This window comes from Ranitomeya variabilis, chromosome 4, assembly GCF_051348905.1.
Source record: "Ranitomeya variabilis isolate aRanVar5 chromosome 4, aRanVar5.hap1, whole genome shotgun sequence".
NCBI lineage: Eukaryota > Metazoa > Chordata > Amphibia > Anura > Dendrobatidae > Ranitomeya > Ranitomeya variabilis.
The window spans coordinates 543729700-543747900 of record NC_135235.1 but is presented as its reverse complement, the minus strand read 5'-3'; the positions used below and the strand labels follow the sequence as shown (position 1 = coordinate 543747900).

General features: G+C 42.2%; 1 protein-coding gene across 4 annotated transcripts in view; it reads left to right on the top strand.

Annotated features, from left to right (window-relative positions):
• Positions 1–17956, top strand: part of MPP2 (MAGUK p55 scaffold protein 2) — a 48861-nt gene extending 30905 nt beyond the window's left edge. For 2 of the 4 annotated variants that reach the window (XM_077252551.1, XM_077252552.1), the window contains exons 3-13: positions 2875–2963; positions 3185–3337; positions 6898–7047; positions 7152–7379; positions 8114–8245; positions 9854–9959; positions 10071–10139; positions 10598–10759; positions 12577–12779; positions 12869–12997; positions 16335–17956. In XM_077252551.1, the coding sequence (XP_077108666.1) occupies positions 2875–2963; positions 3185–3337; positions 6898–7047; positions 7152–7379; positions 8114–8245; positions 9854–9959; positions 10071–10139; positions 10598–10759; positions 12577–12779; positions 12869–12997; positions 16335–16511 (1598 nt within the window). In that variant the 3' untranslated portion in view covers positions 16512–17956. Of the gene's footprint in view, positions 1–1043; positions 1440–2874; positions 2964–3184; positions 3338–6897; positions 7048–7151; positions 7380–8113; positions 8246–9853; positions 9960–10070; positions 10140–10597; positions 10760–12576; positions 12780–12868; positions 12998–16334 lie in introns of those variants that run through there. The other 2 variants (XM_077252553.1, XM_077252554.1) reach the window with 2 other exon arrangements.
• Positions 17957–18201: the final 245 nt, after the last annotated feature.

The window sequence follows — 18201 nt, the reverse complement described above, 5'->3', positions numbered from 1 at the left end:
CTCCTATTACTCCATATAACCCTCTATATCTCCTCCTATTACTCCATATAACCTCCCTATATCTCCTTTTGAGAAACGTCTCCACATGGGCTAAGTAAAGTCCTCTTTTTTGGTAACTATTGGGCCGCTACCTATCTTTTGTAGTTTTATATATTACTAAATGTTTAAGTTTTGCTTTGGGAACAATTACACCCACCTAGCAAGTGCTGAATGTACTGTTCCATTTTTCTATTTTTTATGTCCATCTATCATATATATATATATATATATATATATATATATATATATACAGTATATATTTATCTTTCTCTCTTTACATTGTATCCATCTTTCCCGTTTTTCCTTATTGCCTCTTTCACCCTCTGTCTCTGCTTGTGGCTTCCTGCATCGCTGTAGCTTATAATTATCTCCTGTCTCCCCTCGGTTGTTTTCTGTGTGATTGTCGCTGTGTGCAGCCTCGTTGTCTGACATCCCCCCTTGCTCACACAGGAGGCGGAGACGGACCCTCTAAGATATTATTACATTTGCCCTATTTATTTGTTGTCGTTTCTGTTGATATCAACCTTGTAACATTTTACACATTTACCATCATCATCATCATGTCAGTTGTGCCCTATAGCAGAGAAGAAGCAGATTTATGATCTTCTCAGTGTATCGATAATATGTTCGGTTGTATTTTTGTGTGATGTCTTTTCTCGTGTAGCAGGAGCTGCTGTTTATACAAATGCTGAAATTACAGCAATTATATAAGTGAAAATAAAGGTTTGTAATAAAATAAGTGACAAAAGAATATATGATGGTTAGGTGGTGTAAGCGTTAATCATCGCAGCATCCAGGCTGGTACCCATCCTGTGTAATCCTCCAGTTTCTATGGAAACTAGAGAGTGATGTTCAAAGTGCCGAGGCTTAAAGGGGTCTTACAGTAATGAAATAGCAAGCGGTGGGATGTGCAAACACTGATGTAGAAAACCCACTAGATCGCCCCATCCCTTCCAACCCATAATATTTGCACCTTTTGACCCTGGCCAACCAGTATTCTACGTGCCTTCTGCCCTGCTATTCTACTGGTTTAGCAGTCCTATTAGTTATTAATCCAATGTAGGATACAAAGAATGGATGGTTGCCTATGGATGAGATGGTTTCTATAACCACTGCTACCCATGTCTCCTCGGGTCATTATCCTGCTCTTGTCATCCACTGCTTCTGGCCCTAATTCAGTCAGACTGACGTGGTGATGACATGAAAAGACGGGAAGGGATGTTAGAAGAGGCACGGCAAAAGATAAATGGAGATATAGCTGGAATGGAATAGGGAGGGATCAGCTGAAGAGTAGTGGAAGCAGATACTGTAGAAGAAAAGCCTGAGGGAACAGGGCACTATAGCCAGTGGTCTTGTGTGCTCCATGGAGCCGACAATGGAGTCGATTTCTCCAAAGGAAGGTAACTTCTCCACATACTTTTCACATACCATCACCTGGCTGCCATCATCATATCATCACCTGGCTGACATCATCATCCCATCACCTGGCTGACATCATCATATTATCACCTTTCTGACATATCCCATCACCTGGCTGACATTATCATATCATCACCTGGCTGACATCATCATTTCATCACCTGGCTGACATCATCATATCATCACCTGGCTCATATCAGCATATCATCACCTGGTTGACATCATCATATCATCTCCTTGCTGACATCATCCGTCACCTGGTTGGCATCATCATATCACCTGGCTGACATTATCATATCATCACCTTGCTGACATCATCCCATCACTTGACTGACATCATCATATCATCACCTGGCTGACATCATCATATCATCAACTGGCTGACATCATCATTTTAACACCTTGCTGACATCATCATCCCATCACCTGGCTGACATCATCATATCATCACCTGGCTGACATCACCATATCATCACCTGGCTGACATCATCATTTCATCACCTGGCTGACATCATCATATCATCACCTGGCTGGCATCATCATATCATCTCCTTGCTGACATCATCATTTCATCACCTGGCTGACATCATCATAACATCACCTGGCTGACATCATCATAACATCACCTGGCTGACATCATCATATCATCACCTGGCTGGCATCATCATATCATCTCCTTGCTGACATCATCATTTCATCACCTGGCTGACATCATCATAACATCACCTGGCTGACATCATCATAACATCACCTGGCTGACATCATCATATTATCACCTGGCTGACATCATCATATCATCACCTGGCTGACATCATCATATCATCACCTGGCTGACATCATCATATCATCACCTACCTGACATTATCATATCATCACCTTGGTGACCTCATCATACCATCACCAGCTGACGTAATCAGCCTTAACTTTTCTTCACATCACCTTAAAACAATTCCCATAGGTTGCACCATCAGTAATACATGCCACATGCATTTCACCATCCACCTGATGACCTCCACAATTCTGCCATGATCCATTTTCAATGTGAAACCTATTACCGCTTTCACCACTTGTTGCTGAAAATTCTTCATTTCATAATATACATTAATTGCACCTAATTCTTTTCCAGGCTTGTAGCTCGTTTTCTTGGTACTAAGCTCATTGATGTTCTTTAACCTCCTTATTCCATATTCAGAGGTTCATAAGGATGGACACCATGAACCTTCACATGTTTCTGCCATAAATATATTCCTTAAAAATCATTATGATTTTGTCATGGTGAGGCAAGGAAAAATTCTTCAATGTCTCTTGGTGTTTTCAACGTTGTTGCTGTATCTCTCCACCTTTAGCCTCTTCTCTAAAGTCATTCTGGAGAATGTGTCTTACTCTTGATATGTCCTGTATCTTCCTATATTACAGCCATGCAGCAAGTTATGCAGCCATTTGATCTCCCTCCATCCTCTGATCTGGACCTAATCTTCCTTAAAGGGATCATGGAGAGTCCACAGGTAACTCTTTCTTTTTAAAGAAGCAAAGCAAAGTGAAAGCACTAAGTAATAAAATGTAAAAATATAAGATTTATGGCTTTTTTAGTTTTAAAAACTTTTTAACTTTTGTAATGTTTATCTAGTTTCAATACCTCAGTTTTTATTTTGGATAGAAAGAAACTTGTTTGCATGCCCAGGGTGATGTGAATCATCTATTTATTTATTTTTGTTTTATACCAAAGGCTCATGAACGCATGGAAGAGACCAGATTGGAGGCTGTGAGAGAGAACAACCTTCAGCTGGTGCAGGAGATTCTCCAAGACATGGCTGGAGTGAGGGACCCAAGTGGAGCAGCAGCTGAGCTGCAGAAGATCCTACAAGAACCTCATTTTCAGGTAGCACATAGGTCAAGTCACATTAAATTCAAGTCTATCTATGCGAAAATTTGTTTAGTGCTATGAAACTTATTTTAGAGCTGGATGCATTGAACTTGAATGAAGCTGTGATCCATCTAGTAAGGAGGTTATTTTATGGAGGGCAAAAATACATGTGACAGGACCATAATCAGCCAGAAAAGATACTTACAACCTGGACTGGGTCCTCTTTTTTAAGGATCTCTTAGTGGCTTTATGGTTTGGCTATATGATTTACACACGCTTGGTGCTTATTCACATGTCTCTGGCACTTAAAGGGCTTCTCCAGGAATAGAAAAAAAATAACTTAAGGAAATGTCATTATAAATAAATTCCTAGATGCATTTAATTAGGAAATCACAACTATTTCGCCTAGGAAGGTAATCACTATAGAATTAAAATGTCATAGTAACATAGTAACATAGTTAGAAAGGCTGAAAAAAGACATTTGTCCATCCAGTTCAGCCTATATTCTGTCAGATTAAATCCCCAGATCTACGCCCTTCTAAAGAACCTAATAACTGTAAGATACAATATTGTTACGCTCCAGGAAGACATCCAGGCCTCTCTTGAACCCTCGACTGAGTTTGCCATCACCACCTCCTCAGGCAAGGAATTTCAGATTCTTACTGCCCTAACAGTAAAGAATCCTCTTCTATGTTGGTGGAAAAACCTTCTATCCTCCAGACACAGAGTATGCCCCCTTGTGACTATCACCTTCCTTGGTATAAACAGATCCTCGGAGAGATATTTGCATTGTCCCCTTATATACTTATACATGGTTTTTAGATCGCCCCTCGGTCGTCTTTTTTCTAGACTAAATAATCCTAATTTTGCTAATAGTTCCCCCATCCCCTTTATTAATTTGTTGCCCTCCTTTGTACTCGCTCTAGTTCCATTATATCCTTCCTGAGCACTGGTGCCCAAAACTGTACACAGTACTCCATGTGTGGTCTAACCAAAGATTTGTACAGAGGCAGTATAATGCTCTCATCATGTGTATCCAGACCTCTTTCAATGCACCCCATGATCCTATTTGCCTTGGCAGCCGCTGCCTGGCACTGGCTGCTCCAGGTACGTTTATCATTAACTAGGATCCCCAAGTCTTTCCCCATTTCAGATTTACCCAGTGGTTTCCCATTGAGTGTGTATTGATGATATTGGTTCTTTCTTCCCATTTGTATAACCTTACATTTATCATTGTTAAACTGCATCTGCCACCTCTTGGCCTCGTTAATCTGACAGAAACCTGACAGAATGTTAAGACAGGTGATTGTGAGCATGTGCAGTAGGCAGTATACCATGTACTTTCACTCACATCAGAAAGAAATGGTGGACAGCAATGTAAACAGGCTCTTCTTACATCAGCACTCCTGGTATCTCCAGTTCTAGATCAGATAGACAGGGTGGACAACAGTGTGAGAAGTGTATTCTTACCTCAGGACTATCAATATCTCCTGTATTAAATGAGATGCACAGGATGGATAGCAATGTGAGCAGCCTCTTTTTACCTTGGCATCCTTAGTATCTACTAGTATTAGATGAGATAAGCAATTCGGACTGTAGTGTGAGCAGCCTCTCCTTATATCAGCACTCCTGGTATCTCCAGTATTATTGTCATGATCCATTTTTGGATTTGTGGCAAATCTGGTTTCTTTAACTTAAAACTTTTTTCCTTTCAGGCCATCGGGGGATAATGTCAGTTTTTTCCCGCTGGCCTGCTGGTATAAATGCATTGCTGCTGGGTCCGTTGTTGGTGGTAGTGACCACTCCTACCTTCCTTCAAAAGGTCACATGATGCATCAGCTGTCGGTGTTAGAGCAATCTGCAGTGACAAAGCTGGAGTAAGGAGCTCTCTGGGTGCAGTGGTGCTTCAGCTGAATAAATAATAATCTTTATTTTTATATAGCGCTAACATATTACGCAGCGCTTTACAGGTTGCACACATCATCATCGCTGTCCCCGATGGGGCTCACAATCTAAATTCCCTATAAGTATGTCTTTGGAATGTGGGAGGAAACCGGAGTGCCCAGAGGAAACCCACGCAAACACGGAGAGAACATACAAACTCTTTGCAGATGTTGTCCAAGGTGGGATTAGAACCCAGGACTCCAGCGCTGCAAGGCTGCTGTGCTAACCACTGCGCCACCGTGCTGCCCTAATACCTCGATCTAGTGTCTTTATCCTGCTGTGCGGTGCCTTGCAGCAGAAGGCTAAGTGTTGTATTTTTGTTACTTCGTCCCTTCCCTGTGTTTCTTACTTGCATTTGTGTGGCTGGTGCCTTGACCAGCCAGTGTACTAACTAGGGCAGTTATAGGTGACATTTAGGTATCCTGACGTCGGCAGGGGGAAGGACCTGCATAGGGTGCTAGGTGAGATCAGGGACAGGCTCAGGTCAGAGCTCAGTAGGTGATCATCCCTGATTCCCTAGTGTCAGGGCCTTCCTCTCCCCTATCCCATCGGCGTTGTGTTGTTGTGCCGTTTCATGACCGACCAACCGTTGGGTCGTGTCACACTGGGCCAGTCACTCTGTGACAATTAGATCAGAAAGACAGGGTGGACAGCAGTGTGATCACCCTCTTCTTACCTCAACACTTCTGGTATCTCCAGTATTAGATCAGAAAGACATTGTGGACAGCAGTGTGAGAAGCCTCTTCTCAGTACTCCTGGTATCTATTGTATTAGATAGGTTGACAAGGAGGACACCTTTTCTTACCTCAGCCCTCATGGTAACTTCAGAATGAGATCAGTTATCCACTGGGAGCACATCTTCATAAAATTAAAGGAAGGGGCAGAATTTCCTACTGCACATACTCACAGACCTGTGTCCATCAAAACATTCTAGGACAAGTTTCAGTCAGTGTAACAAGGCGGTGATTACCTTCATTTTAAAGTGATTATGGTATATGCCTATACATTACGATTTGGATTTGTTAAATATAGTTAGGAATTTACTTTTAACTACATTTTGTTTTTTATTTATTCTTTGGTATTACGGAAGAGCCGCTTAAGCTTCTTCTTAAAGAATCATTACATGCTATGTTCCTTTCATGTGTGATTATACGGCCAGAACCAGGTCAGGTAGGAAGGAAAGGGCACCACATATCAAGGACTTTTTACAGACTGAGGGAAGTGAATTAAAAAAAAATATATATATATATATAAAAATGTTGCTACATAAAAGAAATAAACGCAACTAAAACAATGATGATAAAAGTTTATTTGCTTAGTTGGTGTATGGGAAAGTTTTGCAACTTTCTAATAGATCTTAAAAACAGTGAGAAATTAAAATTACACTTTGAAAATTTCTGAATAGCATTAGAAATTTGAGATAAGAATGTGGGGTCAGTTTGGTACAATCACTGTGATCCCATCAATTGTTTAGTGACAGTAGTGCCGTATTCCTTCTGCTCCGCTTCACTGCAGCGCTGCTTGTACTGTCAATGAAAAACTTGACTATAAAAAGTTAACTTCTTCAAAGGTGAATTTTGACTTCATATGATAATGACAGTTGTATTGCATTTATGTTTCTTCTTCTCCAGTCTCTATTGCAAACTCATGACTCAGTGGCTTCCAAAAATTATGAGACCCCTCCTCCTAGTCCTCTCATGGATCCCACTCTGAGCAACCAGCCAGTTCCACCTGATGCAGTGCGTATGGTTGGAGTAAGAAAGAATGCAGGAGAACATTTGGTAAATTGGAAAGCAAAGCTGCCAGGGTATTTTCCATTATTATTAACATGACTGGAGCTTTTCTCCTTGCATTTGTCACTTTTATTATTGTCTCCTGTCACCAGGGAGTGACTTTCCGGGTGGAAGGTGGTGAATTGGTGATTGCCAGGATCTTACATGGTGGTGTGATTGACCAACAAGGTCTTTTACATGTGGGAGATGTCATCAGAGAGGTGAATGGTCGTGAAGTGGGGAGTGACCCCCAGGCCTTGCAAGAAATGCTCCGGGAAGCCAGTGGCAGTGTCGTGTTGAAAATACTTCCAAGCTACCAAGAGCAACACCCTCTACGGCAGGTACCATACCGGAAGGACTAGTTCTAATACTAAATAAGAGAGATTTTGAGAAATTAAGGCCCAGAGGTTTATCAAGACCGGTGTTCTGCACCTGCCTTAATGAAGGGTTGTGCTGAAGTCAGACGCAACTGATTCATTGAGCAAAACTAATAATGAAGTAGCCATCTAAAATCTAATTTAAATTAAGATTTCTGGCATAAGGCGCGCCACAGCTCGTTATGAATTAGACCCTCACCCGCTGTGGCATCATCTACCTCAGCTTTTGCCTATTGTGGTGGAGCTGGGAGAAACTGGCATGAAAAAGACAAAACATTTTTTTTTCCCTAAAGCAGTTCCTCATTTTTTCGTGTGATGTCAAAATCTGACCAATGTGGGGGGAGAGAAGGATCATTCAGTTTTCCAACATCTCATCCTTATGTTTCTGAAGGAAGTTATCTCAATGATCCCCAAACACTCCAGGTGTTGAGAACCTACAGGTGCAGCTGTTAGGACATGCTGAGAGTAGTAATTTTGCAACAGCTGAGCCACAGTTTAGAAATCAATGGTATAGCCTAAGGAAATCCCTTTTGAATGAGCTGCATAAGATTGCAAAAAAGGACCTTAATATTTTTTATAATGCAAGCAGCGCCCCCAAAGCCGTGACTGATATTACAACTCAGCTTCATTCAAAAATAGATAGATGTTATCTCAATATAGATAAGTAGTAAAGAAAAACATTGTCTTGATTTTTTTAGGTATTTGTAAAATGTCACTTCAGCTATGACCCCTCCAATGACAGTCTGATTCCATGTAAAGAGGCAGGTCTGGCTTTTCAAGCAGGAGACCTGCTGCAGATTGTCAATCAGGAAGACCCCAACTGGTGGCAGGTAAGACGTGTGGGACATTTTTCTCCATATCATGTCATTCTTATTCTAATTTCATTGTCTCTCTCAATATGTAATCTACTGTACACTATCACAATATACCACGGACAAAAAAAAATGTATGTTGTACACTTGGCCAAAATGGTCACTGTCCATGTCTTTTGAACATTTGCTTAGATTGCCATAACCAACCCTAAACAATTGTGCCCTGGCATCCTGTATTTGCCTGGTTTAGTTACCAGTCCTGTTCTTCAAACCCAAAATTGGGTCCCCATGTGCTGTGCAGCGCCCCCACCGCCGCAGGGCCGAGGGGTACCCGGTACCGGGCCTCTGAGTCTCTGCTCTGGGGTTGTCACGGTGGCTAGGCCCCGGTCCGTGACCCTGCCGAGGGGCGCGCAGTGAATGGATATGATGGATGTGGATGGTGGTGGTGCGGTGCCGGACGCGGGTAAATAACGAGGACACCAGGTTGCAGTCTCTTTACCTCTTTACTGAAGATCTCTGGGTCCTCAATCCGGAATACAGTTAACCAGGCTGCGCAAGTCCGGCCGGTCCAATGGCACCTCCAGAGTTCTCCTTGCAGGTGGAAATCTGTGCCTACCTGCTAGCGCTATGTGTTGTGGTCCTTCCCTGCTGTGCTTACGGAAAGTCCCCACAACTGTTGTGTCTGTTTCTTAAGTTCCCTCACAACTCGATTAGATGATGTTCTGCTAATCTTCCGTCCCTCCCTGATGTTACGGTTAGGACGGCACCCGTATGACAGGTAGGCTCGGAGCTCTTCTGGGACCCTAGAGTCGCCCCTCTCCACAAGTTGCCCCCCAAGACTGCATAGGCGATATAGGTGAGACAGCCCGCCTTTGACTGACTGTCCTGCCGTTGGTTTGAAGTATTGCTTGAAGCTGAATTTATAAATACTTCCTCGGCGTTCCAGCCGCCGGTTGTGCGCCTCAGTAGGATGTTGCCTCGGTCTTACAGCACGACTTCTACTGGTATTCTCCTTGTTGCTTTGATCTCGTTTCTCACTCAGCACAATCTATCTCGCTTCTAATCCTTCCTTGGGTACCGCCGCTATACTGAGCAGGCACGGTCCCGTTACGTTCTCTCTAGTTGCCAGGCCTCTGTCAGGATCCCACCCCTGACAGGGACCCTACCGAATCTTCTCCCACAACACCCTCTGCCACAAGGTGTTGCCTGGTTCCAATCCAGTCAGCTTTATCTCTAACTTCCTGCCTGACCCCCAGTTTTACCAGTATGTGAGGAGTGGCCTAATGAATAGAACCCTTAGCTCCCCCTGGAGGCCCAACTGTGAAATGTATTGGTGTCTGTGATACCTGGTCAGATGAACTCCTTCAGTGCCATCAGACGTACCATAGCTCCCCTTAGTGGCGGAGCCACAATACTGCAACGACCAGGACTCTGGGGCGCTGCACTGATCTCAGGGATTGTTGTTGCAGGGCTAAAAGTGCTGCCACTTGTCCTGTTTTTATTTGGTAATTTATAGTCATGGTATGGATCCAATCAATCTCTTCAATATTTGCAATTGTCAAAAAAATAATTTTAGTTATTTCCATAATTTATTTTTTTTCTCCTGTGTTTGTCCCTCTTCTTCAGGCATGCCTGGTAAAGGGAGGAACTGCTGGTCTCATTCCTAGCCAGTTACTGGAGGAGAAGAGAAAAGCTTTTGTTAAAAGAGATGGTGAGCTAGGCCCAAATTCCAGTGAGTAGCCTATAGTTTGTCGCAAGTGTGTTGCCGTACTTCCAATTTCGTAGGTATTGAATGAGTCCCTGGAATTCCTCATATTTGCTTTATATAAAAATATGTTCTTAGGTGCCCTTTGTGGAAGTATGGGAGGGAAGAAAAAGAAGAGGATCATGTATGTCACCACCAAGAATGCAGGTAAAAATATTTTTTAAAATATTCCAAGTGATCTAAAATATTCAAGCAGGCAAGTGTCTAAAATGACCATAAGACAATACTGAAATAATGAATTTGGTAAGGAGTCTTTTTTTTTCTTTGCATATAATTATTAGCTAGGCCTCGCCCTTCATATTTTGTTTTTTTCACAATAAGTTGTAATCTGCAGTACAATGCAGTAGAAGGTGTGCAGTTCTCGTTACACAATTTTCCTTGAGATTAATAGGCTTTCTGAGTAATGCATGGACACAGCGGGTCCTCCAGAGAGAGGGAGATGCACATGGGAACTTCTTTAACTACAAATAGGGGGTGGGAAAGGCTGAGTAGTATCCAGAAAGAATAAATACCAGTGAAGTTGTTGCATCTCATCATCTCCATGTGGTTTATTGCTGCAGTCACGACCATTGTACATTGTAACCTGATACAATTTTCTTCTACAGAGTTTGACCGCCATGAACTTCTCATATATGAAGAGGTTGCAAAGATGCCCCCCTTCAGAAGAAAGACCCTCATTCTGATTGGTGCACAGGGAGTGGGAAGGAGAAGTCTAAAGAACAAACTACTAACCTCAGACTCATTACGATATGGCACCACCACACCTTGTGAGTTTATTACCACCTAAACAGGAGTCTGTCACCCCAAAAATACATTTTAAATAAGTTATACCATGATATAAGTGACTTAGCAGCTTTAAAAATCATACTGTACCTGTTATTGGTGGCTGAGAAAATTACCTTTAATTCATACACAATTGATAGGGCCTGGGTGCACCCTTGGTGTGGCCAAGAGTTTGGTACACCATCAGGCTCCTTCATTTTGCTTCAACTGCTAATGATTGACAGCACTCTCTTCCCAGAGCAAGCGCTGCCTAAAGTCAGACTGTAGTGTATGTGCGTGCCCACTGACAGTCTCTGCTCGGCCTAGCACACACTCAGTGGCCGGACGTGTTCTCCACTCTGGCTACTCCCTGCTGACGTCACTCACTTCCATGTGTATTAGTTTATTGAGTGTAGTCAGCAGAGAGAAGCCATGGAGGAGAATGCGCACTGCCACCGCGTGTGCACACAGCTGGGAACAGACAGGGTCAGTGCACAAGCTCATACAGTCAGGCTGAGTTTAGGCAGCACTCATTCTGAATACATATGTAACAGACAATAATTAGGCAGTGGTACTTGAACCAACAACTAATTATTCAATTAACACAATAAAAGAGGTGCCTTCCGCACAATATCAGGGGATAGCACAAACAGTGAAAATGAAGCAAGTTATGTTAGAAGAAGAATACAGTAATTCAGATGAAGAGGATATTGACACAATCCTCTTTACCCACTATCGTTCTATTATTACCACTAAATAACGTCAGTGATGTTTTGGTCCTATACCTAAAGGGCGTCACTGTCACTACTGGGCCCGTCACTGTCATTACGCTCTAGATAACGCACAATGTCGCACAGGCCTTAATAAGAGTGGACGATGCTACCCGATAGGCCACATGTCCCAGGTTGATGAGTTACTTGGTACACTCATCACACTGGCCACCTTCGTTCTCTGAAGCATGTCTCCAGTCCCCACTTTATACCATACATCTACACTAAAAGCGACTTCTCAGATGAAAGTTCCTCCATTGCAGCCAAGGCTCCTCTCTCTCGGCACTGACTCTGCTCAGCTCCCCTGGCTCTGGTCTTTCTTGGGTCTTCACTTGGGTGTGGTTTTTCTCGGGTCTTCACTCTGGTCTCGTCACTCTCAGGTCTTCATTCGGGTCCAGTCTCTCGATTCCTTTACTAAGGACTGGTCTCTCATAATGATGGCTGTAAGCCAGGTCTTTATACTGCACGTTTGTCTTGCTACAGGTTCAGGTGCCAACTCCTCCCCTTCACTGCCATCATGGGCTTTTTATTATTACTAACTGCACCACAGCTGTCTTCTGTCCTGGTGTCTTCTCCAATCTCTCCCCAGAGGAAACATGCACTTCACTCTTGGGTTCCTACTAATGCAATTCTTTCTGCTTTTACTTTTTCTATTGTTTTTGTCCGGCAGATGGTGACACTCTGTTAGGCATTAACTATGTGCGTCTATTCACTTGTCTATCTCCTTACACGTGCTCCAATATTTTCACAAAAAAACAAATTGCTCCTTCTGTTGCCCCATGTCTTGGTTTATGCTATCAATTCCCCCTTTCATTTTCAGAAGCACTGGTAATATTATTTAGGAGATGAAATAGAAAATCGGTATCTTAGGGAATTTATTGGTATTATTTCTCCTTCCTGGAAATGTAGTGTAGCTTGACTCTATACCAGATATATCATTACCTCCAATTTGCCCACACAAAAGTATTGAAAACACCTGAATCAAGAACCAAAAAGTTAAATCCCCCAAATTTACAGACATTTAAAATAATCTTTCATATCTATTCTTGCAGACACCTCTAGAAAGAGGAAAGAAGGAGAGTGGGACGGTCAGTCATATTCATTTGTTTCTCGTGCTGAAATGGAGCAGGACATAAAGGCTGGACGGTATTTGGAGCATGGAGAATACGAAGGCAACCTGTATGGCACAAAGATCAGCTCCATACAGGAAGTAGTGGCATCAGGAAAAATGTGTGTACTGGATGTAAATCCACAGGTGAGGAATCTATCTATCCATTAACTGGTCGATAGATCGATTGATTAATCCATTGATCAGTCTATCTGATGGTTGAATTTCTTTTACAGGCAGTGAAAGTCCTCAGAACTGCTGAGTTTGTACCATATGTTGTTTTTATTGGGGCTCCAGATTTTGAAACCCTTAAATCCAATAATATGGGTGCAGTGGAGGCTGGTTTGACAGCTAAGCAGCTATCAGTAAGTATTTTCAATAAGTGTTCTGTGCATGAAATCACAAACATGAAATAAAATATTTCTATGGATAATACTTTTATACATTGTCCATGAATGAAAGAAGAAGTACCAGAATATATAGAGTAAAGCCCTTTTAATGTATTTATAGTTTACTTAAACAATGTTTAAAAGCATACTGTGTCTAAAAGATGATATTTGATTTGTTGCTGGGAGGTCTATTGTCCCATGAAGGCTCTGTGCTAATGAAACACAGGAGATAGATGTGTTATATGGACAGAAGCACGGAAGTAAAATAATGAATATATACTGTATATATAATATATATATATATATATATATATATATATATATATACTGTATATATAAATGCATAAATTCTGCAAAATGAGAATGCTTTAAAATATATAGAAGTGTAGTTAGTTTATTTTTATGGATTTACAAAATTAAAAGTGAATGAACAAAAAACAAAAAAGAAATATAAGTCCCATCAGTATTTGATGTGACTGTCTTTTGTCTTCAAAACAACATCAATTTCTCTACATACACTTGCATTCAGTTTTTGAAGGTAGGTTGTTCCAAATGTAGAGTGGAGCAGGGCAGTAGCCGCGGGCGAGGCACTTGTATTTTCCTCAGACGCCTTGGTGTGCTACAGGAAATACAGGGTTCTGGCTGAGTGTTAACGTTGGTGCTGTGAGGACTGGAGCCCGTGCAAACCGCCTGTTGCCGATTGTGTTGGCTGGCCCGGACCATACATAGGTTTCAAAGTTAAATAAAAGAGACTCCCTTTCTAAAACGCTAATACTCTCGTTAACCTAACGTCACTATCTAACTGGTCACTATCTATGCAACCTATCTTATGTCTCAAGTCCTAAACTGTGTCTTACCCTATGCTATCCTACTTTATCACTTACTATACATTATACATTACAATACATTACAACACATTCACAGTATATACAAAGATGCAAGACATAATATACATTATGTGATTGGTGCCTTCAGGGGTAGGAATGTGACAGTCCAGTTAATACCCCTTAACATTCCTTCCCTCTTTACCGATGGTCGTCCTCAACCATCTGGAACTTAGATGACACAAATGCAACACATGCAGTAACACATAGAAATAATGTTCTCCTCTTCCAGGGGCATATAGTGTCCTTAACCGGTCAGGACTGACCACAATTCTACTAGGTTGGGACTCTGAAACATAGAGTTCGAGTTCTTTTGGCTCATAGGCCAATATAACAACTGGCCAACAGTTCATGAGCATCATCCAACTACCTTCAGCCCCGGCAATAGTTCTGACATGTCAACATTTTCCCTGCTCTGCCATGGCCCACAAACTATCCATGAGGTTTCAACCCGTTTGGGACTTTGGTTCATCCGTTCCCCCTCCATCCTAAAACTTGTGGCAAAGACACAGTTCATAAGAGGCACAGTGCCTTAAGTTTCCCCTCATTGTCTACTGGAATCTTTGCTTTTAGTTTATAAGTCCCTCCAGTGGCTGCAGAGTCTCTGTAATCCAACAGGGGGATGTGCAAAACAAAACAGGGAAGTGGCAATTTAATTTTCCTGGCTGTCTGTTGCCATCAACATGAGGGAGCCCTGAATCCTGTGAATCTCCTGACACATTCAAGGACAACGCACACTCATGCAACCTGCAAAACTAGGCCCGCTCATTGTCCAACTTATCTTCTTTTTTCTTTAGGTGGTCATGTTCAGACCCAGGTTTCCTTGGCCTCTATTCTCCTTAAATAAACAGTCAAGTGCGCTTCCTGGGCTACGTACACCAAGGTCGGATTAGCAGCTATCACCAACCATTCCAAGACCCTGCCATCGGAGGAGGCCCCACAAGAGTTTGGGTCTGTCTCTATGCTGGGGTTTCTGACCCTGAACCTCTGGTGTCGCCACCTCCTGGCGAGGCTAGATAGTCTCCAACTCTTCCTTTCCCTTGGTCTGCACCCAAGAGACTGCGCCCGCAAACCAGCCCCGTGGTCCATCTTCCTTCTGGAACTAAACATATACGTCTTCCTGCAAACTGGACCCCCGCCGGAGGGGTCTGATATTGACATAAACTTTAACCAGTGGTCTATATTCCGTTATAAATCCATAGTCATATGCACAGTTATAGTGCTTCACAATTCCTCGGGACATGTGCTGTTTCAACTTTGTCACTTCGGGGCTGTCTAGTTGGTCCCAGGCCCACTGTTCCTTCTTGGTTTGGACCATGGCCATGATCCACTTTGCCCGAGTGGTGAGGGGAATACTCCCTGGATTGGATTCCATTACTGGGCTATGTGGAGCACACTCTGGTTTGGGTATGGGACTCGCCAGACTTTTTGCTCATCTGCCGGCCACAAACCAGGCCACTGTGCATGGTTCTAAATCTGGGTCAGGCTGGCTCTTCTTCAGTAGACCACCCGGTCTCACTACTTTATCCTCCATCTCCATAAGCTGACACAGCTATCACGAGCCACCTCTCTTCTCAGCTGGCTCACACCATGCCAACATAAGTTACCACTCGGCCATATCTGCAAGTTGCTGATTCATTGCCAACATATATCCCATGAATGGCGTTGTCTCTTCCACCTCCTGAGGCCTGACATGGCCCTGCCTTTCCCCTTGTGGAGTCCGCCCTGACTCACCATCCCGTTTTTCAAATATCCCTGCTCATTTCATTGGCCACACCTTATTGAGCGGATTTTCTCCTTCTACTTCACTCTCCAATGATGGCCAGTCCCTGTTGTCCATTAATGGCACCTCTCCCTTCCACTCTGTGCAATGAATAGGACGCTTATGCACTGAGATGCTCTGTCGCTCCCAATGGGGCTTTTCCCAATGCAACAGTGGCACATGTGACATGGCTTTAGTGAAAATTGCCTCTATACAGTAGTTGAGTGGTGAGGTAGCAAGTACTTGAACATGTGCATATAGCGGTGCTCAGTGTAGTGGATGTGGGAGGTGGGTCATAAATTCTTCAAAAATACAAGCCCTAAATAAGTTATATTCATATATGGAAATAATTGAGGCAGTGCTGCAATGTTCAGGAACAGAAAGTGCAAAATGCCTGTTTGGATCATTGGTGGCTCAGAAACCTGACTAGAATCCTACAAAATCCCTGACTTTGTGCAAGTACACCTAGAAGAATTGATGCTTTTTTGAAGGCCAATGGTGGTCACACCAAATATTGATTTTAGATTTATTTTATTTATTTTATTCTAGTTGCTAAAAGCAAACTGTTAAAACTTCAATTTTTGAAAGCATTCTTACTTTGCAACATTTTCTAAACCTTTCCAAATATAACAAAACACATTTTCATATAACCAACTTCTCCCTCCAGGATGGTGAACTTTTGCGCATCATAGAAGAGAGTGAACGTCTTCATCAGGCCTATGGCCATTATTTTGATCTCAGTCTGGTCAACTCTGATCTGGATGAAACATTTCAAGAACTTCAAGTGGCTCTGGAGAAACTGCGTACAGAACCCCAATGGGTTCCTGTCAGCTGGGTCTACTAGATCCTAACTGCCTACACATTCCTACCCTAGACATTCCTGGAGCCTGTCAATATGGATGGTCGCTCTGATTACCTCCTGGGTTTTACCCCCCAAAACTTGATTTTCCTTAACTCCTTCTATGTTCCTACACCCATGTTCAGTTGTGTCAAAGTGCTCTTTCATTCCTTCCCCTTCCCTCATCTTCAAAAGGACTAAATGGACCAAAAAGGAAACTATTTGCACACTGTGCACCATGTCCTTCCTTACTCTTCCTCTTGATGTGAAATATTCCAGTATGAGTGGCACAAGATGACAAGCTGTGTGTAACAAAAAGGTTTTCATCTTTCAAAGCTGATCATCTTCCACCAATCATCTCGTGATGTCTAAAGCCATGAAGAAAGGTGCAGTTAGACACATTTGTATGTAGCTGTAACTGACCAGTAAGTAGAATTGAGTTGTCCAAATGTCCTCCATCTTCAGTAAATATATCTTCGTTTAGAAATCCTTTAGGTACCACTGGTAGAAGGCTATCAATATCTTGAGTCCTCAGTAACTGAAAAAATCATGGCCTTATAACATAATGTCTTTTACACTTGGTTGCAAGGCTTAATCATGCAATGGATATTTAGTTACCTAGGGCTAAGGTGAAGAAAACTTATGTACATCCACACAATGAAGTGATTTTACAGGAGATTTCCAAGGTTTTCCGCCAAAGCTAGATCATACCACCTGACCACAGGTTGTGTGTAGTATTGCAGCTCAGCTCTGTTCATTTAATGGAGCTATAATAGTGTGGCACTGTCCTTGGAAATAAGCAGACATGTTTTTTATACTCGTGGATAGCGTTTTCAACCAGTTACATCAATTATTATACATCCAAGGTGAAATAGAACCTTCTGATCTCTAGTTGCATTGGGATAAGATAACCACCTTCTTGTGTAAAAGCAGATGAGTCTCACTCTTCAAGGTGATGTAAAGGATTAGAAAAGGGTCTCCTTGTTTTTTCAGTCATGAAAGGTGATGTTTTAGAAAAAAAATACACCCTTTTTTCATTTCGGACAACCCTTTTAAAACTATGAAACGTCAATGGTTTTCTAGATAAATAACACGGAGACCATTTCAACCACAAACTGACTCTGCATGGCCCTGTCCAAGCCGTAAGGGGAACATTCAGTTACAAGATTTTATATACCTTAAAGGTGGTCACCTCTCCCCTTTCCTTTATGTGTTTTAGTGCAAGTTCTTCTACAAAGTTTCAGTATTAGCATTCGGTGAATTGTTTGATGTGCTTTGTAGAACTACAATTTGAACATTATTTTTCTATAGATATATAATGTCTTGTGAGACAGAAGACTGACTTTTAGGAGATATTTTACTGTCTATCTATTAAAAGCCTTTGTTATAGTGATGATTCTGTGAGAATTCAAAAAATATTTCGTACAAAAAATAAACGATTCATTGTCGAGAGTTTTTGCGCAAGCTTAGATCACGTTCATGGAAATATCAAAACTTGTCTTTGTTGCCCACAGCAATCAATTAGAGCTCAGCTTTAATTTCTTCACCAGGTCTGGTTCCATGAAGGTTTATACAGGACAATTTTTCTTCTAGACAGTTTAAATAAAGCTCCCCCATGATATTTAGTTAAAGTCCTCTTATGACAATGAGAAGCTAGAGCCAAGGAAAGAAGTCCATCAGCTAGACACACCACATA